General features: G+C 45.1%; 8 protein-coding genes across 8 annotated transcripts; 2 read left to right on the top strand and 6 right to left on the bottom strand.

Moving 5' to 3' along the window:
* Positions 1-253: 253 nt before the first annotated feature.
* IL334_007131 (uncharacterized protein) lies at positions 254-2,327 on the bottom strand (the record flags this gene model as incomplete). The annotated part of the gene is made up of 5 exons (XM_062938825.1): positions 254-514; positions 579-674; positions 737-879; positions 948-1,739; positions 1,799-2,327. 5 exons carry the CDS (start codon positions 2,325-2,327, stop codon positions 254-256), a joined length of 1,821 nt encoding a protein of 606 aa, XP_062794876.1.
* Positions 2,328-2,973: 646 nt separating this feature from the next.
* IL334_007130 (uncharacterized protein) lies at positions 2,974-6,722 on the top strand (the record flags this gene model as incomplete). The annotated part of the gene is made up of 11 exons (XM_062938824.1): positions 2,974-3,271; positions 3,320-4,139; positions 4,211-4,385; positions 4,440-4,612; positions 4,672-4,771; positions 4,826-5,433; positions 5,532-5,799; positions 5,967-6,163; positions 6,254-6,487; positions 6,548-6,608; positions 6,678-6,722. 11 exons carry the CDS (start codon positions 2,974-2,976, stop codon positions 6,720-6,722), a joined length of 2,979 nt encoding a protein of 992 aa, XP_062794875.1.
* Positions 6,723-7,200: 478 nt separating this feature from the next.
* IL334_007129 (uncharacterized protein) lies at positions 7,201-8,968 on the bottom strand (the record flags this gene model as incomplete). Its single annotated transcript, XM_062938823.1, has 5 exons — positions 7,201-7,734; positions 7,807-8,106; positions 8,167-8,447; positions 8,502-8,674; positions 8,745-8,968. 5 exons carry the CDS (start codon positions 8,966-8,968, stop codon positions 7,201-7,203), a joined length of 1,512 nt encoding a protein of 503 aa, XP_062794874.1.
* A 2,000-nt stretch (positions 8,969-10,968) lies between these two features.
* IL334_007128 (uncharacterized protein) lies at positions 10,969-12,571 on the top strand (the record flags this gene model as incomplete). The annotated part of the gene is made up of 6 exons (XM_062938822.1): positions 10,969-11,288; positions 11,343-11,444; positions 11,498-11,602; positions 11,654-11,830; positions 11,895-12,176; positions 12,238-12,571. 6 exons carry the CDS (start codon positions 10,969-10,971, stop codon positions 12,569-12,571), a joined length of 1,320 nt encoding a protein of 439 aa, XP_062794873.1.
* Positions 12,572-12,757: 186 nt separating this feature from the next.
* On the bottom strand, positions 12,758-15,644 carry IL334_007127 (uncharacterized protein; the record flags this gene model as incomplete). Its single annotated transcript, XM_062938821.1, has 4 exons — positions 12,758-13,528; positions 13,597-14,172; positions 14,243-15,076; positions 15,135-15,644. The coding sequence occupies 4 exons, from the start codon at positions 15,642-15,644 to the stop codon at positions 12,758-12,760; spliced, it is 2,691 nt and encodes an 896-aa protein (XP_062794872.1).
* A 292-nt stretch (positions 15,645-15,936) lies between these two features.
* On the bottom strand, positions 15,937-17,488 carry IL334_007126 (uncharacterized protein; the record flags this gene model as incomplete). The annotated part of the gene is made up of 4 exons (XM_062938820.1): positions 15,937-16,376; positions 16,462-16,529; positions 16,599-16,694; positions 16,773-17,488. 4 exons carry the CDS (start codon positions 17,486-17,488, stop codon positions 15,937-15,939), a joined length of 1,320 nt encoding a protein of 439 aa, XP_062794871.1.
* Positions 17,489-17,910: 422 nt separating this feature from the next.
* Positions 17,911-19,334, bottom strand: IL334_007125 (uncharacterized protein; the record flags this gene model as incomplete). Its single annotated transcript, XM_062938819.1, has 6 exons — positions 17,911-18,288; positions 18,347-18,479; positions 18,543-18,744; positions 18,812-18,930; positions 18,982-19,072; positions 19,133-19,334. The coding sequence occupies 6 exons, from the start codon at positions 19,332-19,334 to the stop codon at positions 17,911-17,913; spliced, it is 1,125 nt and encodes a 374-aa protein (XP_062794870.1).
* Positions 19,335-19,411: 77 nt separating this feature from the next.
* IL334_007124 (uncharacterized protein) lies at positions 19,412-21,427 on the bottom strand (the record flags this gene model as incomplete). Its single annotated transcript, XM_062938818.1, has 7 exons — positions 19,412-19,417; positions 19,473-19,484; positions 19,540-19,586; positions 19,652-20,045; positions 20,105-20,842; positions 20,902-21,015; positions 21,089-21,427. The coding sequence occupies 7 exons, from the start codon at positions 21,425-21,427 to the stop codon at positions 19,412-19,414; spliced, it is 1,650 nt and encodes a 549-aa protein (XP_062794869.1).
* Between the last annotated feature and the right edge of the window lie 258 nt (positions 21,428-21,685).

Here is a 21,685-nt window from a genome sequence, read left to right as displayed (position 1 = left end):
AACTGATTACAAGGGGCTGACCAAAGGAGAAAAAGGCACAATGCACACAATATCTACACGTAGTCGCTTATTCGATGAACACGCGTAGCAAGCTGTCGGTCAATGATTTATCAAACTATCGATTATTTGCAGTGTCGACTAAGTCAGTCAATTATGGGTAAAATGCATTTTTAGGGATGATAAGAAAATCTATTTATCTATCAAGTAACGCATTATTGTCCGTTTCTATCAATCAACAATAGAAAGATTAAAATTATAAAGTAAGGTAATATTTGCCTAAATCATTTAAAGTACCATCTGAATTTTCTAATCCCCAAGGTTTGTCGTTGACATCAGGGAAAGCACCGAACCAACTCCATCTCTCAACGTATTTAGAACCTTCAGCACTTCTGAACCAAGTGATTGCTTTTTGCATAAACGCTTTTCCAGATGCCAAATCACAGACTTGTCCAGAAGAGAAATCTAAACATGCGACCTCTGTCAACCAGACTGGTTTTCCTTGAGCGGGGAAGTTCTGTAGCATCATATCAGCATGAATCCTTGAAGCGAGCTTGAGACGATGAGACAAGATAACTAACCTTAATGTAAGTGATCAAGTCATCCGCATTGGTGCCATAGAAATGTATGGGGACGAAATCAAATGAACATTTTCCATTACAAGCTTGTAACCATGCCTGTATATGTTGTTCATGTCAGCCTTGAAAGAGGACAAGAATCTTGATCAAAGATTGCTCACGTTGAACCACCATTCACCACCTCTAGCCACAGCAGGAGAGCCGATGACGGCTTTTGATTTGAGCTTGCTGGTCCATTTCTGATGCAATGTAGCAGCATAAGTACTGTTCAGGTTGGATCCACCTGCACTCCATCCTTGATCGGCTACAAATGTGTATACTGGTCAGTTATTATATTGCGCCAATTTGACATGAAAGGTGATATAGACTTACGTTCGTTGAATGACAGAATGTGCGAGGAACCGCTGGGTAAAGTACCGTCCCAAGAATCGATGGTTCCTTCTCCCCAGATGCAAGGAACGTATTCCGTAGATCCCATAGTGAATGGTGTGATACCCCAGTTATAGTACCATCCTAAGCCTTTGGTGTTGGCGAGCTTAGAGTAACTTGCTGAAGTCAAGCCCAAGCCAATTCCACCTGAGCTTTGACTAACAGCGGCGGCAGTGGTGGTTGACGCTTTACTGGAAGAGGCGGATGAAGCTACCTTGGAAGCTGAGGAGACGCTTGTAAACGTCAAGGGCTTGCTGGTACTTGAAGACACTTTGGACGTACTGGTAGAAGAGGCAGGTTTACTGGTTGATGACGATGTAGTTGAGGAAGCTTTGATTGTCGAAGAGGAAGCTTTCGAGATTGACGAAGAGATCGAAGATGCTACCTTGATGGCGGAAGAAGATGACTTGATAGCACTTGTGGATGATCGAAGCATGACTGAGGATGCTTTAGTAACAGAAGCTGAGGCAGCTGAAGAAAATGTCTTCATTGTTGAAGAGCTTGCTGCCTTAGCTATCGAAGACACTAAGGATGAGCTGGCGGGGACAGATGTCGATTTGGAAAGAATGATGGAAGACGATGCAGATGACTTAGGGGCAGAAGAAGAGGTGGAAGATAAAGGTTTAGAGGCGGAGGAGATTGAAGCTGAAGATTTAATAGCAGTAGAAGAACCAGCTTTACTTGAAACACTTGAAGATGCAGTCTTAATAATGGAAGAAATAGTACTCGAATTTACTAAACATACAATGTCAGCTTTACAGTTTCTTAAGCGATTCTAGCCGAACTTACTGTACCTTTGCTTGTGCTACTCGAAGCCTTCGAAGTTGAGGTCGAAGTCGCTGGCTTTGATGAGGAGCTCGAAGTGACTTTGACAACGGAAGACGAAGTTGAAGAAGCAGCTTTGCTGCTCGAAGTGGAAGAGACAGCCTTGCTAGTCGAAGTTGAAGAAGCAGCTTTGCTGCTCGAAGTGGAAGAGACAGCCTTGCTAGTCGAAGTAGAAGAAGCAGCTTTGCTAGTTGAACTGGAAGAAGCGACTTTGCTGGTGGACGTGGAAGAGGCAGCCTTGCTGGACAAAGATGAAGATGCAGCTTTGATAGTCGAAGGTGCGGGAACTACCAAAGGTGTCGTGACCAAAGCACTTGCAAGAGACATACTGGGGACGTAGGAAGATGTCACTTTGTTGCTGGTAGTACTAGCTTTGGAACTAGTACTGCCTAATGATGAGGTCGATGATTTGACGCTAGAAGAACTGGAAACCGGAGCTGGAGCAGCCGAAGTGATCGCGAGGAGGGGTAAAAGAGTGACTAGTACTGAAAACTTCATCGTGGCTATTGGACAAATCGTTAATTGATGAAGGGAGGTGGGTCTCATGAATTTGTCATACCCAGGTTCCTTTATATCTCTTCTTGAAGGCTTTTTTTCACTCTTTTTCTTTGTCGACTTGTATTCTGAGACATATTGATAATTTGAGGTATGCCACTTACCGTATGTGGTACCGGCACAGGAACAAGGCAATTTCGATAATAAGTGGTGTTGCAAACAATAGCCCAATCCGGAAGACATACCCACAGATATGTCCAGCCATTATTAAATGTTCTTTCATATGATCGACGCTGTGCCGGGAGTTCTTTGGTTTTTTACTTCTTTCGGACATGCCGATCCCCTGGAAGCTCCGATCAATCCGATCAGGTACTGATTTACCCTACAAATACGTCAGGGGATCTAGGCTCACTGCGCAGCCCCCCTAACATACAAAGGAATCAGGCTCCCCAGGATCGTCCAGGCGCCTAAATATCCACGCGGTTGCTCTTTCCTCGGCTTTGTTGTTCGGTTGTGAGCAGGCGTAAGATATTGGTCACTGACATAACAGCTAATGAACAAGGATCAGAACGGAATCCTGCCTGTGAAATATCTTATACCACCCACTCAGTAGCTATTACTCTCATTGATATCGAGGTCGTACACCAAGATGGACAAATGGGCACCCATGGCCCCTACCAAGCCAGGCGGCCCATCATCATCACATAATCTCTCTTCTCGTTTCGCTTCAGTGCTCAAACCGTCGAAACCATCAGTCAGAGGATCCGCATCCTCAGGTCCTTTAATCGGAAGGTGGCCAGAAGCTGTCATACTAAGCATCATTGGGTTGCTACCTGTATCGGATCTGCCAAATGTTGCTAGAGCAAGTAGAGCTGTAGCAAGACTTGTTAAAGACGAAAGAGGTTGGGAGGTCAGGTGTAAATGGTTGGGGTTGGAACCCGATAGTGGTGAGTCTCTTGTATCCCTGCTGATGGTTGACTTATCACTTTTTTCAGCCTCACCTCTTAAAGAGCATTCTAGACCGTTGCAAACTCCCAAAAAATCCTCGTTCTCTATTCCTTCCAAGGCTCGCGCTTCAATATCAGCCGAAGACGATTTTGGTGATTTCTCGGCACATGGAAATGATGTTTTTGAGGATGTCGATTTCGGTGATTTTGAGGGCGCAAGACCTAATGCAGATAGTCTAGGCAGTAAAAAGGAACAGAACTTGTTGGATTTCGATGACCTACCGCTACCTTCAAGACCTACGGGCGGAGGTGGCCAGAAAACCGGATTTTTCGCATTAACACCCACGCCTACAAAACCGAAAGTCTCTTCCCGTAATAACGGTCTCTACTCTGTATATGCAAACACGCAACCAGGACCATTCTACAAAGCGTACAAGAATCATCACTTGACGATGATCCCATACTGCCAACACTTGAGGTCATCACCCTCGCCTGGTTCCACCCTCTCACTACTATTTCCTCCTTCCTCAACGACCTCCCTACCACCATCTTTATCTGACCAATCGAATCTTCTTCTATCGCTGCTTCTCTTCTTATCGCCTAGACTACAGCCACTAAAGGATTGGGGTTTTCTCAGACAAGCATTACTGGCTGCCGCAGATAGGTTCGATTCGACCTGTCTCGTAGCATTTGAAGTCTCGGATGGAAAAAAGGATGAAATGGGAATGAGGATAGCGGCTGAGAGTAGCTGGAAAGTATGGGAAGCTGGAGGGGGAAGCAGAGATCAATGGGAGTGTGGAAGGGTATGGGTAGAAAAAAGGGAAGTGTTTTACGATACCGCTAGGTGGGATTCCTCAGAGAATATCATGTGAGTGCAACACCGGATCAATAGCTTTGGATGAATGACGGTCGTTAATCGGTTACCACTGAACATATCAGAAAAGTTCAAAGTCCTACAGGAGCCATGACCAGGCAGCTGGACTTCACCCCTATGGACGCCTTTGTTAGTCACGTCTTAGAAGCATTTCGCATAGACGCCGAGTTTGCCAAACGAGTCTTCCCAGCCAATGCAAGGGTGATACTTTCGTTTTGTGATAGAGTAGCCAGCGATGTTGTGAGTCTCCGTGCCTCTCGCTCATGTATACATCAAGCTGAAGACCATGTTTAGATCGGGGAATATATTCATCCGCTCTTGTCACAAGCTCGTGCAGTTTCCCAAGATCTTTTTCTCCAGGCGACAGCAGCTACGTTCGTTCAAGCTTGGAAATTGGTAGATTTAGTCATGGAAGTCCTCGGAGAAACCCAAAAAGTCATTCCCAGGACAAGTGTAGAAGATACAGTGTGAGTATTTCGTCATACCTAGGATGAGATGCTCGACTAATATCGTTAATCAATCGCAGCTTCCGGATGTTTGAGCAACACTTAGATGAATACCTGGATGACGAGACTGAAAGAGTCAAACTACACCTGGAAGATATTTGTAAAGCATGGGAACAGCAAGTGAGTCATTCTGAGCCGTTCTGAAAGGGGAGGATCGTTGATACTCTGGAATAGCTTGGTGCCTCAGATTCAGCTAAAAGAGCTCAAAATGGCGGACCTACCTTCCTGACATCCGACAATCCCGATCAGATAAAACGTAACGTCCTGGCAGGATTCAGAGATGCTCTTCTGTTGCCAGTCACCATTGTTCCTCGTACAGTCACGTTTGCTACCAATGCAATTGTCACCGGTTCCACTCAAGCTGTCAGCGGATTAGCCATGTTGAACCCACAAAAATGGACTGGCAACAATGGTAAAATAGTAAAGAAAGACGAATCCAACGGTGATATCGTATTAGAAGTGCCGGATTCATCTGAGATACAAGAAGAGGAGAAAGAAGATGAGATCAACGAAAAAACCCTAGATATCTCCGAAAACCCTAATTCGAAAGACCTGAAAGCTAAATCAGAGGGTGATAACTCATTCGATAAATTGCAGCTTTTAGTCTCACTTGATACTGCTTTGGAACTCATACAGGCGGACCGAGATTCCTTGAAAAGAGCAGAAACGTTTTCGAGGTATCCTGGAAGATCAGGAATTAGAGTGAAAGAAGCCATTGAAGAGATTTTTATCTTGATGATGAAGGCCGCAGGTGACAGACATATTGCACCGGGATTTAGAATGTGAGCTCCTATTCTTCGACTTGCATTGTCTTATGAGGTTGATCAATTGGATTACACATAATCTGACTTATGATTTATGCTTACTCGGGGTTTGATAGAGCGACAAATCAGATGTCTACTTATAAACCATCAGATCATGAAACAACGACATCAGTAGCTCCACTTCTACAATTTTTCGAACTGGTACACATTGGAGATACAATACAATCCATGATTCAAGTTTACTTTGATAAGGAATTATCTCCATATGTCGATAAGACAGATTTTCTGAATGCGGTAATGAGGGAAAAGAAGAGATTCGAAAGCGTGTTAGACGATGCAGTAGCAGCAGGATTGAATGCTGGTATAGAGGTCTTGATGAATCAGGTAAGTCACGGTCAGAACACGCTCTCGGGGAAGGATGCGGAAAGCAGGTATGATAATAATGGCGGAGTTGTGTGAAAGAAGAATAGCGAGTCGAAAGTGTATGGCTGGGCTTGCAAGCGGGCTTTCGTGACCTGGTGCAGAAACCTGCTGATTGAATGGATGAATAGGTCGAGCATATCATCGTCACCAAAACCGGTCCTAGAGAATACTACCCAATAGAGGGTGCAGCGATGGACCTGGGACCCACCAAAGGGTGCCAGGAAGCTATAAAATGTCTGGAAATGCATTGCAATCTGCTGAGAGGAAGTACTTCGAAAGAGGTTCTGGAGGTATTTTATCAAGAAGTCGGAATCAGGTTACAAGCGTGAGCAAACGTTTTTGCTTCGTGTGCCTATTCTCTATTCTCGGTCGTTTCTCCCAAGATCACAATACTGACATTGACTGATTTACTCAGTATCCTACAAAGACACCTCAAGAGACAGATAATCTCCCTAGAAGGGGGTTTCCAAATTATAGCAGATCTCAACACCTACCATTCTTTCGTAGCTTCGTTGAAGCAACAAAGAATTACTGAAGATTTCGCGAATCTCAAAATGTTGGGGCATGTGTATATTGTCAGTGACGCTAAGGATCTGGCGCAAATTGTAAGAGATGTTACTAGATATGGTGGGACTTTCACGCCTGAAGAGTAAGTTAAGCTTACTAATAAGTATGCAGCTTGCTCAGCTGACCATATTCGTTTTGATAGTATCTACGAGTTTATTCAGAGGCGGAGTGACTGGAAAAAGATCGAAAAGACAGTTGATAAGGTAAATCATTCTCTGTTATTGTCAATAGCGCCGGTTGAATGCATGCTGATCTGATGGTTTGATGATCAGGCGATGTATGCTCTCTCTGTCAAGGAAGATTGTGTAATTATGTAAAGTGACGACACCAGTAATCGGAATTCACGAGGAAACGAGTGACGATGTCAACGATGCACATTATGACTATCTTGCCATATTGGTGCTTATACCTGTCACTACGAAGCCGAGCTATAGGACGACTAGTATCAGATTTAGCAATAAAGTGGCAATCGGAACACAACGCTGAGCGTACAGTCGAAAAAGTCAATAAAAATGTATACCTAGTGCTTTTTCTAATTTACCGGGCTGTCAGACTGCTGTGTAGGCATGACTGAAAGCTCTCAGATACGTACGATTCTCGAAGGTCTACCAAACGTGTAACGCAACATCAGTGACACTGTGAAGACGTCATTGTCACAAGCTAGAAGCTGCATAATGAAACATGTAAAAAAACTATAATCCTACATAATCCTCAATTCAATTCCTTTATTACGGACTTAACTTGCGCAATGCATTGACCAATTACACTGAGCTTGTTGAATACTCTGAAGTTTGATCACAATTGATATCTGAAGCCTGCCTCGATTTGAACGGGAGATGGACCATGTTTTCCGGTGTCTTCGCCTCGTTCGAGTCGGGCGTTCTGTCTCTTGAGGTAGAACAGAGTAGCGGCAGCAAAGAGAATTGTTCCAACAGCAGCTGCTAAGTCGACACCAAAAGCGGCGGTATATTTAGGAGCGTTGAAGTACAAGTATGATGTCCAAATGTTGGGGGTGTTGCAAAGAGCGTTGATAACGGCGTATACGATGGCTCGCTTTACAGCAGGTCCAGTGATGGAGGCGGAGATCCATGACAAGATAACAATTGAAGCAGAGTAGAATGATGGAGGCAAGATGCACATGGCAAAGTATCGGGCAGCAGTGTTGGTGGTGGCAACAGCAATAACATTACCGAGGATGGTGAAAATGAAAGGAACCATGATGTGGAAGGCTCGTTCATTCTTCTTGTCCGAGTGCCAGCCATTGGTGATAACGGCTATGCAGCAGAGAATGTAAGGAGGGCAAGTGAGCGCAAGGGTGATTGTTCGTTTCTACGTACCGATGAAACAAAGTCAGCGTCCATGCTCTCCACTTCGAAGATCTGAGAGGGAATTTGAACTTACGAAACCAAGAGTATTGACAACAACGGGGAAGAAATTTGTAACTGAAGCGGCAATGTAATTCATTTGCAGACATCCACAAAGTAACCAAGTCTTAGGGTCTGTAACGGCCATTTTGAAAGCGGTAAGGACAGACACTTCATCTGTGGCGTCTTTAGAGGCTCTGTCAACCTCTAGTCTGTATTGTAACTGATCCTTTTCTTGTGGAGTGAGCCATCGAATGGTTTTGGGCTTATTGGGAATGAAAGTAGCGAAGATAATGGCGAGTCCTACTGTCAAGATACCTTCGACGATGAACAACCACTAAGGACACAGGATAAGGTCAGATCAAATACCAGGAACAGCCGAAGAAAAGGGACTCACTCTCCATCCTTCTAAGCCGTGTGCTCCGTCGAGCTCTAAGATAGCGAGGGCAAACAACCCACCGAAAGCATTACCGATTTGGGATCCCGAGTAGAGAATGGCGGTTCGCAAAGCCATCTGTCTTTTAGGATAGAAGGTGGAGACAAGATAGATAGCACCAGGGAAAAATGCAGCTTCCGCGAAACCAAGGAAACAACGGCATACTGCCAGACCAGCGAAGGATTGCACAGCACCGGTACAGCCTGAAATGACTCCCCATACACCACACATCACACATATGTCTATACGCGTCATTTAGCATTAAAGCGACGAACGTGAAATTCCGGACTACTCACAAATACCAGGGTAAGGAAGCTTGGAGGCCAACATATTGGAGGGAACTTGCAGAGACACATAACCAGCAAACAGAACAGACACCGCTGTGTTGTAATCAGTCGTGGTCATTTTAAGATCCTTGGCAATGCCCGCGATTTTGGCCGAACCGATATTTTGCCTGTCCAAGTAATTGCTGGACATTGATAACTTTTCAGCATGATGTTTTTCGCGTGAGGTTTTCACATCGTAAAGATAATACTCACAGGATGTAAAGAGCAACTAAAACGGGCATAAGCAACAGATCAAGCTTTCTGGTGGCGGCTTTATCAATCTTTTCGATCTCTTCGGCACTGAGCCCTTGCAAAGATTCAGGTAGTTGAACAGCAAGATGTCGATCAATGTCATCTCCGAATTGACGACCAGCAACCTCATTGTGAGTCTGCTCAATCTCCTTCACGGAGGCCTTATCGTCGTAGTGTGCCGCCATTATGATTTGTCCAGATTGTTTAAGAAACGATTTGTGGGAGGAAAGGATGCACAAAAGGATGGAAGGATGAGGGGAATTTAGGCGTTTTCGTCTCAGGTTATATACTTTTTCTTTACGAAAGTCGGGGCCGTCGTTCCCCGTTGATCGTACCCTTTGCTGTTCTTCCAGCACCATGGGGCCGACAGGGGGCGACACCATCTTTTTGTGCCAAACATAATACGACTTCCTTGACTTCCCGATCGGTAATCCTCGCTTGTAATATGCCTGTCCGTGAAAAGCCGTCTCAAAGTACATGATTTGACTATCCTCCTGGTTTCCTTTTTCCCGTAAGAGGATAAATTGTGAATCACACGTAAAAACGGTAAGGATCACAAAATCGGTATCTTTCCCGCCGGCCATCAGCTCCCACGCTTTTTCCGAATCACTAATTATTTCATTGAGATCGGTGATTAGGGGAAATGACCGCACGGTTCCTGAAATACGTAACCACGCATCGCTATATGGCGGTAATCAGCGGGGTAAAACGTCTGTGCATCGGTAAAGTGTGGTTGAAAAGATCTGAGAGCTAACGAGAAGTTCGAGAGCTCGGGTTGGTCTCTCGAAATTGCGTAGTACTGTGGCGCTTAAACAAGTATTACGCGTCCTTCTTGATTCTGCTGTTTGTCTGTGACGCGAGAGATTTTCTGGCGCGATACAGTGGATTGAGTGAAGAATGAGTACACACGAAGACCACCCTGGGACTGAACCAAAGGCGGAACTGTTGAGTAGGGCTGCCCCGGTGGTGTAGATTTATATTGATTTTTCATCTCACAACTTTCATCTGATGTGCTTTTAGTTTCGAGGGGTTTCATCGCGAGTACGAATTTATGGTAGGATACATGTGAAGCGCTATAGAGCAAAGGTTGTTCCACCGAAACGCTCGAAATTGTGTTATATATATATATATTTTGGACAGGTGGGACAAAATCAAGCGGATATCAGAGATCCACATAGTCAGGGCGGACAACGCAAAGATCCACACAACGGGGGCGGAGATACCTCTGATCCACATTTGCGAGGCGGGAATGACAGCGTCGCTTGTCTCTCTTGTCAAGAAAAAGGGAACCGCTTGGGAAGTTCGAGCTTGATGAGCCTCAAGTATACAAGACTGCAGCTGGAAGCCGAACGATCCAACTGCTGTCCGTTACTTTGCACATACTACCCAATGGCAGAGCCTATCAAGCAATTACTTGCCTATGATATGATACCGGGATCTACCGGAGTCATTCGCCCCTTAAATCAAGACTGCTTGAAAAAGCCAAGCCTTGTATTGTAGTTAATCGAAGAACGTTGTGGCACTCAGCGAGAGTAATTCCAATATATGATTTGAGAAGACTGAGACAAGTTGCAGGTGAAGATAGGAACTCGCTGTCTTGATGAAATCAAAATTTGTCGAAAGGTAAACTAAATGGCCGTCCACTTCTTTTCGCGAATTCTGCAGCACGAGGCAATGATCGTTATGCAGGCTCACAATGATGAGTCATTCATTCTTAAAAGATGTAGAAACTACCTTCTCAGGAAGACCGAATGTCGACTACCAGTAGAATCTTAAATGACACGTGTTGACAACCACGGTATACGTCGCATGAAGATGATCGGCATTCGGATAACAACTTGTGAAAGAGACATAGACATAAGTCCGTGCTGAGAAGCTTTCACCACAGCCTAGAATAGACAGCTGGAGGTGATGATTCACGCGTGAAAAGGTCGCGTAAGCGTAGATAAATAGATGAAAGCAAGATGTCAAGCTTGTCTGAGCCGCTAAATACCGGTGACCCGATGGAAGTACGGGTTTGTCTGATAAATTCGGAACCGGACCGACCCGCTTGAAAGTTCAGACTTGATAATGATATACTTATTTCAAGTTCAAGCTTGCACTTCTGCATACTTTCTGTCCTATTGAATCTTGCAATTGACCATCATCAATCATCTAAAGACTTGAGACACAGTATATTAACACCATGTCCGCACAGAACCCCCAACCTATCGGCACATCGACTGCCGCGACTGATATTTCTACCCAACAAGCCACCTACCTTCCTCCCTCTGATCTGTCCGCAAAATACCACAAGGGTATACAAAGACCTATTGTCGTTCAGCCTCATGCTAGTGCTTCTAAAGCTGGTTCCACCAAAATCAAAACCATTGAGAACTTCTACGTGCGACCTCGATGGTTGTTCGTCCGAGTGGAGACCGAGGGTGGAGTAGTCGGATGGGGTGAGGGTACACTTGAAGGTCATACCGAGGCAGTGCAAGGAAGTTTGAGAGACATTTCCAGACGGTGAGTCAATTGCTAACTTCATGTATCGATTGCATGCTCATATCTGTGATATAGTCTGGTCGGATGGGACGCTATGAATATTGAGGAGATTTACACTTATCTATATCGTCATCGATTCTACAGAGGTGGTGAGGTCCTCATGTCCGCTATGTCTGGGTAAGTGGATATTAGCCATCACTGGATGTACTTGAGCTTATGCCTGAACGCAGTGTTGATATCGCTCTCTGGGATATCAAGGGTAAAGTGCTTGGTGTGCCTGTCTGGGAGTTGCTTGGTGGAAAGATCCGAGAACGATGTGACGTATACGGCTGGGTGTAAGTCTTTTTCGCTCATCGAGGTGAAATCCCTGCTCACATACCATCTAGTGGTGGTGATCGACCATCGGATGTGTTGGCACAAGCCAAGGTCCGAAAAGAACAAGGGTTTACTAGAGTCAAGATGAATGCTACTGAGTCTATCGGATGGCTCGATTCTCCCCACGCTCTCGATGAGACCGTCGAGCGATTAGCACAGGTCAAATCTATTGGTATTGATGCTGGTCTGTGAGTTGACTCCTCACATCTGCTCTGTTCGTGATCTCTCTTCTGATACCTTTCACTTCTGCAGTGATTTCCACGGTCGAGTACACAAAGGGATGGCCAAACAACTCGCTGCTGCACTTGAGCCTCACCGACCTCTCTTCATTGAAGAGCCCCTTCTTCCTGGACATGTCAACGAGTTGAAAGACTTATATAACAAGACTACTATTCCCATCGCTCTCGGTGAACGATTGTTCACTCGACTCGACTGTCGACCATACTTCGAGGCAGGATGTATTGACATCATTCAACCTGATATTGCCCATGCTGGTGGTATCTCTGAGACCAAGAAGATAGCAATAATGGCTGAGTGAGTGAAACTCTGATCTCGGGCATATGCCTCGTATTCTGCTGACTTTTCACCTTTTCAGGGCATACGACATCGGTGTAGCACCTCATTGTCCTCTTGGTCCCCTTGCTTTCGCTGCTTCTCTCCATGTCGGTTTCTCAACACCTAACTTTGTCGTATGTGAGATGTCTTGGAAGATGCACTACAACACCGGCGGTTTCGATCTCTTCACATATATGACGAACCCCGAGGTCTTCCAAGTCGAAGGTGGTTCCGTCGGTCTTTTAACTACTCCTGGTCTTGGTATCGAATTGGACGAAGAGCTCATCCGAAAAGAAGCCGCTGAAGCTGAGAAATTAGAGCCTTGGATCAACCCTCTGTTTAGAGGCGATGACGGTATGATCAGAGAGTGGTAAAATCCTGTCATGGAAATGATCTTGTTCTTTTAGTCTTACCCATGTACGGTCTATGCATTTAGAAATATATTACAAATCTGTGATTACATCGTTTTACTATAGTATTTTACTGAGTGGGGAGTAGTAAAGTGAGTAAGGATGGTGATCTCCGATACAGCACACTCTGTGCCTCCAGTATACACTGGCCTACCTATTTCGTTCCAATCCCATTGTTTTATTACTCTTATTCAAAATCTCCTCTTTCAAAATATTCACTTGACCTTCCGGACGAGGTAGTGACATGTCGAGTGAGCCAAATTCATCTTCTTCAAGATCGATACTGTCTTCTCCTGGTATAATTATGTCATGTGGTGATGTGGCACCGACTGAAACAAGCACCGGTGTCAAGTCTGGAGATGTAAAATGATCTGAATACCAGTCGACCGCCAGGTTACATTTCGCGGTGTTCAAGGAGATTGCATTACCCGCCTGTTCTTCTTCAATCAGGTTTTCGTCAAAATTTGATTCCATGAACTTGTCCCCTGGTTCATTCATGGTCATCGGCTGCGTTGGATCTTCGCCGTCTCCAATTGGATGGTCTTGCAATGTAATCGAACCTGCCTCCTGCGAGCTAATATCTCCCGTGGTTTTTGCTCGAAGATTTTTACCTACAAAATCGGAGTTATCCTCTACCCTCGAATGGATTTGTTCTTTAATTTGCTTGTAATATTCAGCATTCAGCTTTGACGCATAGCCTTTCAGTCCTGGCCAAACATCGGGTCCGAAGATGGTACTGAACCATGCAGTAATCCGTTCTTCACCAATGGATTTCTTATGCCACAGACCAGAGATATACTGACGAAAGCATCTCACAGCTTCAATCTGAGAACGTGGTAACCCCTCTGGACTCTGGTCAAATCTATAGTAGCGAGCTAGATGAGACATCGTACGGGTGGAGCTCAGTACCCCAGTCGCTGCCTAGATGTAAGAGTCAGCATCAGTGTCATCGATTACTTTGAGCTCGTCGAGAACTCAGCAGTACGCACTACTAGTAAGGTCCCAGTATATCCAGAAGACCTAAGAGCCTCAGTCACTATTTTGAGGATGGTGGAATGAGTGCCACTGTGGAGATGGATAATCATTGATTCTGATGGGTTCGCTACGTTTTCCTTCAGTTTTTGTTGTTCTAATAATGGAGGTAAACTCGATTCATTGCACGTGATGAGCAGAGATAGAGCTTTAGTCTTCACTTCCACTGGGGATTTTGTTGGGTCGACTTTTTCTGGGGTGGAGTCCAGTGTGATTGGCGATGATTCGGCTAGTGGTTGTAGCTCGGTTTGATGCTCATACCTACTCTTATACGGTAAACGCTTCTCGTACTTCGCAGCCATAGGAGCTATACCGACCCATACAATCTCTGACGTTAAACGATCGAGCCAAGCCTGATATTGGTCGTGTTTTACAAGTTTTGATGCAGCGCCGACGTGAGCCAAGAATGTGTTAGAATTTGCTTTGAAAGTCTGACGCGGAGATGCGTTTGCCTGTATGTTTGTTGCTGTGAGAGCATAGAATTTTGCGAGAGAGGACAATGTCGGGTAAGCATGATGGCAGCTCATCACATACTATAAAAGAAAGCAAGATCAGGTAAACAGTAGTACAGGAGAATGTCAGCGTGAAACAAAAAAGACTTACGTTGAAGGTGACAGAGTATTGACAATGTGGTGCAATGAGCTGTTTCATTTTTAATGTGAAGACCTGCGAGCCTCGCCTTTTGTATTCCTTTAAAGATGTGAGGGGGAGTTCGCGAACAGCATCTCGTAAAGAGGTTCCATCTTTACAGGTGGGCAGTGGAAGAAGAGCTTGAAAGTCGACCGGTACAACAGCAGGTGCCCATTCTGGTTTGGAGTCTGGGACCTCCCACTCTGTTTCATTACTTTTCGAGTTTGCGATGATCGATGTAGCTTCACTTACAACAGCAGATTCTTCAACGTGATCCAAGATCACGGTATCGTTCAGGTCGGAGTTTTGTGAATTAAGGTCTGGCGTTCCGGTGACAAGGTGTTCCAACTTGACTAGCCGATTTTCCAATTCCCGCACTCTGCTCGAAAGGGTAGGGGTATGGTCAACGTCGAAGGCTCTTGGTCGCGATTTCAAGCCGCCATCAGAGGACCCAGGATTCGACAGCAAGTGGGTGGGATCATGAGAGAAAAGCTCTGACGTCGGGAGGGAAAATTTTGTAGCTTGCCCATGTATGAGCTCGACTTTACGTATTTGGTCAACTAGATTTATCCAATTCTCAGGACTAAACAAATTTTCCCCCCATAGGAGTACTTCCGCTTCACGACCCCCTTTTCTCGCGTCTTTCCACGCTGCTCCAGCGAATGCCTCCAGCGCCGAAGCCATATGACCTTGGGTGAGCGATTCCATTTTGGCGCCTGAATCTGATTTATTGATCATCTGATGTAGATTGTAAGCTAGTGCGACATAAGCGAGTGATTTATTGCTGATCAGATGTCTTTTGATCTCCTGAAGAAACGTCAGCGCAGGCTATCAAGTCGATTACGACGTGTGATAGATGGCTTACGGCTATCGACGCAGGGCTCGACGTGTACGACCACAAGGCTTCTACAACACACATATCAAAGAATCGATCTCCTAATACCGCTAATCGCCTGAACTCGTTTCGTGATTTACCCCCACCATGTAAAGCGTCGTTCAAAAGCTTTTTGTTCTCTATGATGGGAAGATTCGGCAATGAACTACCTTTGATGCGTACTTTGGGACGAATCCATCGAGAGCTATTGAGAGATGGACGGAGCGGAGCTTTCGCGTTGATACTGTGAAGGGAAGAAGTTTTCATATTCCAGCATGAAGCAGCTAGCTTCGGTGAGGAGATTAGATCGGGTGATGTAGTTGCATTGGATTGCTGAGTACTGTAAGGCCTGAATATCTGGAAAAGGCTCAGCGCCGCACGATTTACAGGAGACTTGATGGCATTGGCTCTTGAAATTGCAAACGTAGTCGTGTGATTGAACACCCAGGCGTTATGTCCACCAGTTCTAGCCCATCCAGCAAGACCCTTCATCTGAGTCATATGGTCATGTTGATGGTTCTAAGGTTTGAAGTCCTCTTCATACAGGATGGTATCATATTATCAAATAGAACAATAAGACGTTTCTGAAAGAAAAGTCAACATCAACAATGAATGCGAAAGTGGAGGTGATCCAGTTCAGCATGATATTCAAGCTTCAATGTACCTGATAACGCCAAGAGACGGTTTTCCCTTCTACAACATTGTCATCGAGAGTCGACCATGTCTTAGTCTAATAGAATACAAAAAGCGTATGCAAGACACTTGATTCGCTAGCTATCAATGCTTCCCTGCTTTATAGCGCTTTTTGTTCCGCTTTCCTATCCTTAGCTCTGTGAATATGACCTTCAATGCCCCACAGTAATTTACCTACGCCAACAGTCCATCTCCTCCTTGCTTTCTTCTTCGTCTTCTGTTCCTTCTCCCTCCACCATGTTCTCCTTCGCTTCCTCCTTTTCTCCTTCTCGCTATCCTCAAGCTCATCAGTGATCTTCGACCGTCGCCTATCTTCTTTCTTCTGAATTCTATAATCCATTGCAATAGCTACACTACTTACTACGATCTCACAACCAACCACGACGAGATTGACCATCGATATCATTGTCACTTTAGGCAAAGCTTCACATGCTGACCAACGTAAATGAGATTCAAAATTCGGTACTCCAGGCTCTTTGTATATCAATGCTGACGGACATGCGGGTACTTGATTCGCTACAATGAGTAGGAAAACAGTAGCTAAAACGAACTCGACGAAACAAGGGAGCTTCGATCAGTCGCTTCACATTTTGTTAACAGAGTAGGGACCGAAAAATTCGCTCACCTGCATGAGGTGCTACTGAGAGTACCATAATAACTAAATGAACACCCGTTTGAAGCCACGCTGAATCGCTGAAAGCACACCAGAGGTCAACAATTCGTAGTTCTGGTTTAGTGAGGAAGGGGATCCTTCCTACGTACATCGGTTTTCGACGGAACAATCCGATAACTTCTAGGAATATACCCGGTAAGAGATAAACACTTTCGAGCAAAGCTGTAACTACGGTAATGATCCAGCTTTACATGTATCATTCAGCAGCTTTAATCAGCACCGCGTCTCATATGTTTTCGGAAAGGAGATATCCCAAAACTCACAGGACTAATGGTTGTATGAAGTTCTGCACCAACAAATAAGGTATCATGGCATTCAGAATTAAATGAGCCGTGATCAACATCAGGTGAATGACCGGCATGATCGGGGTGGGCAGATGGCGATGAGTAGGTATAACATTCGGTAATGAAGATAATCTATCCTGAATGAATTGTGCTGGTGTACGTGGTGTTTTGGGTATTTGTGGGAATTGTTCCTTTCTTCGATCAAACTGAACACTTTTTGACTGTCCCGTTAAATCATATTGAGGTTCACCCGATTCAGATTTACCTTTACCTTCTAATCGAGATACTGTCTGCAAATGATAAACGTCTTCCTCATTTAGTAGATGGAAATCTCCTTCTTGGCCACTATCACCCCTTTTTGCATTAAAGGAGTTATGTACAGCGGGAATAGAGAAATCGACGTCATTGTCGTTGTCGGCAAAGGTGAAGCCTTCACTTCCATCGTTAGGATATGATCTACTGGTTTTTATGGTCAGCGTCAATGATGAGCGAGAAGATGCTGATTTAGGCCTTAGAGGCGGTCTCAGACTGTCTCTCTGTGGATGTATACTGGGTCTTGAGTGAGTATTCAATACCGCTGAGGTCGGTGCCGAAAGTGAGTATCTGGCTGCACTAGGTGAAAGATTCAAAGTATCAGGTAAGATCAAGTCTGGTATCTGAGGAATCGAAGTACGAAAATATGCCGACTTGCTCATCTTGAGTGACATCGATCGCTCGGACAAGTGGTAATTGGGAGGTACTGGACGCAGCGATAAGCAAGCATTATTGGGATCGATGTCGAATCGCCTTGAATCGACCAAAACTGATTTATCCTCCTTTGTGTGAGACCCTCCTTTCATTGGCGTGATCGATCAAGATTGCATGTGTCGATCAGGAGTTACACACAAAGCGTACCAAGATAATCTTATAAAAGGTAAATTAATCATAGCGTACTGCTTGGTTTCATGTAAACCTCCGGTTGCGCCTAACGCCAGCTGCATGTTACATAAAGCCGAACGAGTAGAGATTTAACCGGTTTCGACCTTTTACAACCTTTACATGAATTCTATGATCATATACCTTGCGATCCCTGTAGTCCACTCGAAGAGGTTCTGAGGGTTGTCTCAATCTCTAGTCTTTACCTGAAAGGGAAACCACTTCCTTCCCCAAGCGTGAAATCATCCCAAAAACCTTTCAAGTCAAAGTCGAAATTCGTTTCGAAATCGAATAAGCCCTCCTGTCCCACACCGTTGTTACCATTCACTTCTGGTCTGACATTCGCACTTGCAGCACCGAGACCTAAACCCAAGTTCGCCACATGATCGTTTCCATTCATAGGAGTACTCGTCGATGGCAAGGAACTGAATTCAAACGTGGGGAATTGGAATGGGATTGGCTGGGTGTCTAATTTCTCGGTAGGTAGAGTCCAGGGTAACGGTGTCGGTTCGGAATACGCATTCGCGGGTAATGGAGTCATTGACAGTGGCTCAGGCGAAGGGAAACGAGAAGGTACAGCCTACACAAAACACAATGCATATCAGCTAGAGTCACTGAGACGAGTGAGTTTTACTTACACTAGCATCTGAGAGCTGTTCGAGTCTCTTTGACAGCATTCGTAACATCTGGCCATATTTGTTGGCGGGGTGGTCTTTATCTGGACATGCTAACACAAGTGCTGCACAAACGTGATCGACGAGATCTCGAATTCTGATAAAAGGAAAGATCGATGAGCTTTTCTTCTATTCTGTTGCTGCAGGACTCATCGCTCACCTAGTCATATCATCTCCAGTAACTGCACCAGAATAACTACTCTTGAGTGCGAATACAGCAGCATACGATATATTGATGAGATATCTTGAAGGTAAGAAACGTAAAGATCCCATTTGTGATAGTCGAAGGGCAATGGCCATGATTTCATTAGCTGATCCGATGGATTCGTAGATATATATAGCGTCGGGTGAAGTTGCAGAACCTACAATCAGAGCAATTCCCCAATTAGCGTGAATTGGATGTTTTGCGATTATAATCTGGTTGCTTACCCCTTGGAAATAGCTGAACGGATTGACGAGCACCATCTCTTCCGGCTTGAGCTTCTGCTTCGGCACGCCATTGAGCTCTTTTTACATGAGCTGAATAACCAAAAGACGATATGTACAGTCTAATTATGGTTCAGCCACACGAACCAGACCGGTAATGAAACAACACTCACCTGACAAATTGATAAGTCATCCAACTGAGCTCATGCAAAGTCGGATTTGACCATTTCTTAGGTTTCCATATTGACTTGTAGCTGTCCAACGCTGTATAGTACATCAGCTTCCTGTGATCTGATTGTCGCAAAGCATGATATTTTCACTTACCTCTTCTAAAATGATCCAAGAACAAGAAATACTCCCCTTGTCTAACGAGAACAGCAGTTCTGCTTTTGCTTGGATATAGAATATCATGAGCATTGGTCATGATCTGCGTTAATTCAACAAGAGACTGCATCAGACTTGCTGAATCATCATGTGCCGATTCATCCGTGTCCGCTCCTGGTGAAAGCTGAAGAGGGAAATTCATCCTAGCAGCAGCTTCACCAGTTTGTGAAATATGAGAATATCCCACGAAGCACAACGAGGGCCCTCGAGACCAGAATGCTAATCCTGTTCGAAGACGTACCGAGGGTGTCAGCTTGTACCATTCAACAAAGATTGAAACAGGCAGACTCATCTATCGTCCGATCATATAGATAACACCATGTCCAAACACTTCTTGCTCGTTCAACATCAGGTGTGCGCTCGTCCTCATTGATCTCAAGGGCAATCTGATCCACTGCGAGAGGAATCTTTCATCAGCCAAGCCAAGCCTGTGGTTTGCGAATTGTGAAGAGGACTTACAGCCTAGCAGATATGCTGCACGTATGGCCAAACCAGTCATACTCCAACTCCGTCTGTTATCCGTTCCGTGCTCGCCTGCAGCTTCGCTTCCAGGTCCAGCCAACATATGCAAACTTGTAGGTCTGGGAGGGGTAGCTTTTTCTCTTGGAAGATGTTCCGCCAATAGTAAAACACCTTCTACAAACCCTACACTCCCAGGCAGTCCAGCAAATGAATAGTCTGCCAAAGTCTCCCGGAGAATAGACCAAGTGCGATCGTGTATCTCCCGGTATTTATGGTCAACGGGATGACGCGATGCTACTGCTACTATGCACGTGAGGAGAAACGAGTCGTTACTCGCTAAATCTTGCAGCTGTTCACGTGTACGCGGTATTCGAGCCGTTTGGAAGATTGGCTAAACAAAATCACTGTGCTTAGTTGATGGGAAGACTAAGTCAAGTAAGAAACACTCACCAAGGACGGGTGGTGATCTCTGAAAAAGGTTGTGACTAAATCTTGTAAATCGTATTCGTCCAATATGCGATTCTTAATCAAATGAAATTCTTGTAACTCTCTTGTCGGAGGGGAATCTTCACCTATATCCCAAGATACCCTCTTTGCATCACCATGACTGGTATTTTTACCTTTTCCGCCGCTTGAATCGCCATCAGCATCTCCTTCTGTAGCTGCATTTGCGAGTATCTCCAGTGCATCCATCTCGTTGGATAAACTAGCATTCACGATCTTCCTAGTTCCATCAGGTTCTGTTCTACGTTTCTTTGCCCTGTGACCTGGTGATTGACCAGATGTAGAAGCTATGGAGGATTCACCGAGGGATCCAGGAGTGGTGGTATCCGGATGATGCTGTGGAGTTTGGGAAGGTTGAGGAGGGGGAAACATCTGGTTGCTTGGTCCAGGCTGAGGTGGATTTTCGTTCCAGCTAGTGAGTTGATTATGGTTCTGCTGTATTCGATCATCTGTTTGAGTTGAAGGTACGATCTGAGGGAAAGTCGGGATACTCCATTCCTTCGAAGTAGGCTTATTTTCGTATGGCGACTGATTGAGCTGTTGAGTTGCAGGGTTGCCAGGGGCAGGATTTGAGGTCGCTGTCACTGAACTTCCCCGAGCGGGATACACCTCAGCTTGAGAAGGGTCAAGTGAGGTTTCGCGTTGGCCGCCTTCTGCAGCAGAGGATGTCTTTCGACGTCGTTTCTGCAATTATGATTTGTGAGCTTTCAGAGAGCATATTAGTAGCGTTGGATAGTACTGACACTTGGTAAGAAGACACAGTCCCGTTGTTCTCTTCTACATCTTGAACAAGGTGGTTCAGAGGGGGCGTTGACATCGCCTAAATCACATCTTGCTTTCCTCAAACGACAATGCACCTATAATGAAAGAACATGTATCGTGTCAGCTACTATACTCAAGTAGTCCATATAAACAGAAGTTGTGACTTACACAAGCACGATATCCTCTTTTCGGCACATATCCATCTTTTTCATCTTTCTTCTTTTTGTTATCCCCAGAAATCAGACTTCCACCCACCACAGTATTCCCTACTCCGCCCGTTCCGGGTTGTGTCTGTGGAGGCAGGGTCGATCCTCCCGTCATGGCATCATTCATGTGATGAGATGGTCCTGCCGATGATGAAGCTTGACCGAGCAGGTCAAGAAGGTCTACCCCATGTACAGGTGAGAGTCTTGACGGAGGATGGGACAAAAGATTGGTAGGAATGGATGCTGAAGGCTGAGTTTGTGAATAGTTGGGTCGAAAAGGATTTTGATTGGGATCCGACATCTAGGTCTTAAGCTACTGCAAGCTGGTGTGTTGGAATAATTCGGAGATATTATAACATAAAACACTTAGCGATCGTCTGCTGCCCAAGTAATGTTGATTTAAAGGAAGGCTGTGAATGCACCTGTTTCTGTTTTGGTCTTGAGAGGGATGAACAGTAAAATTCTTTTGTTTGGTTCAATCGATTGTTACCGAATTACAAGGAAAAGCCAGTGTCGGCGTGAAGCGCAACTGCGAAGTTAACACTGGTAAGAATTCTTA

Source organism: Kwoniella shivajii, chromosome 10 (assembly GCF_035658355.1).
Source record: "Kwoniella shivajii chromosome 10, complete sequence".
In the NCBI taxonomy this organism is placed as follows: domain Eukaryota; kingdom Fungi; phylum Basidiomycota; class Tremellomycetes; order Tremellales; family Cryptococcaceae; genus Kwoniella; species Kwoniella shivajii.
The sequence above is the reverse complement of the archived record's forward strand: the minus strand, read 5'-3'. Positions and strand labels throughout refer to the sequence as shown.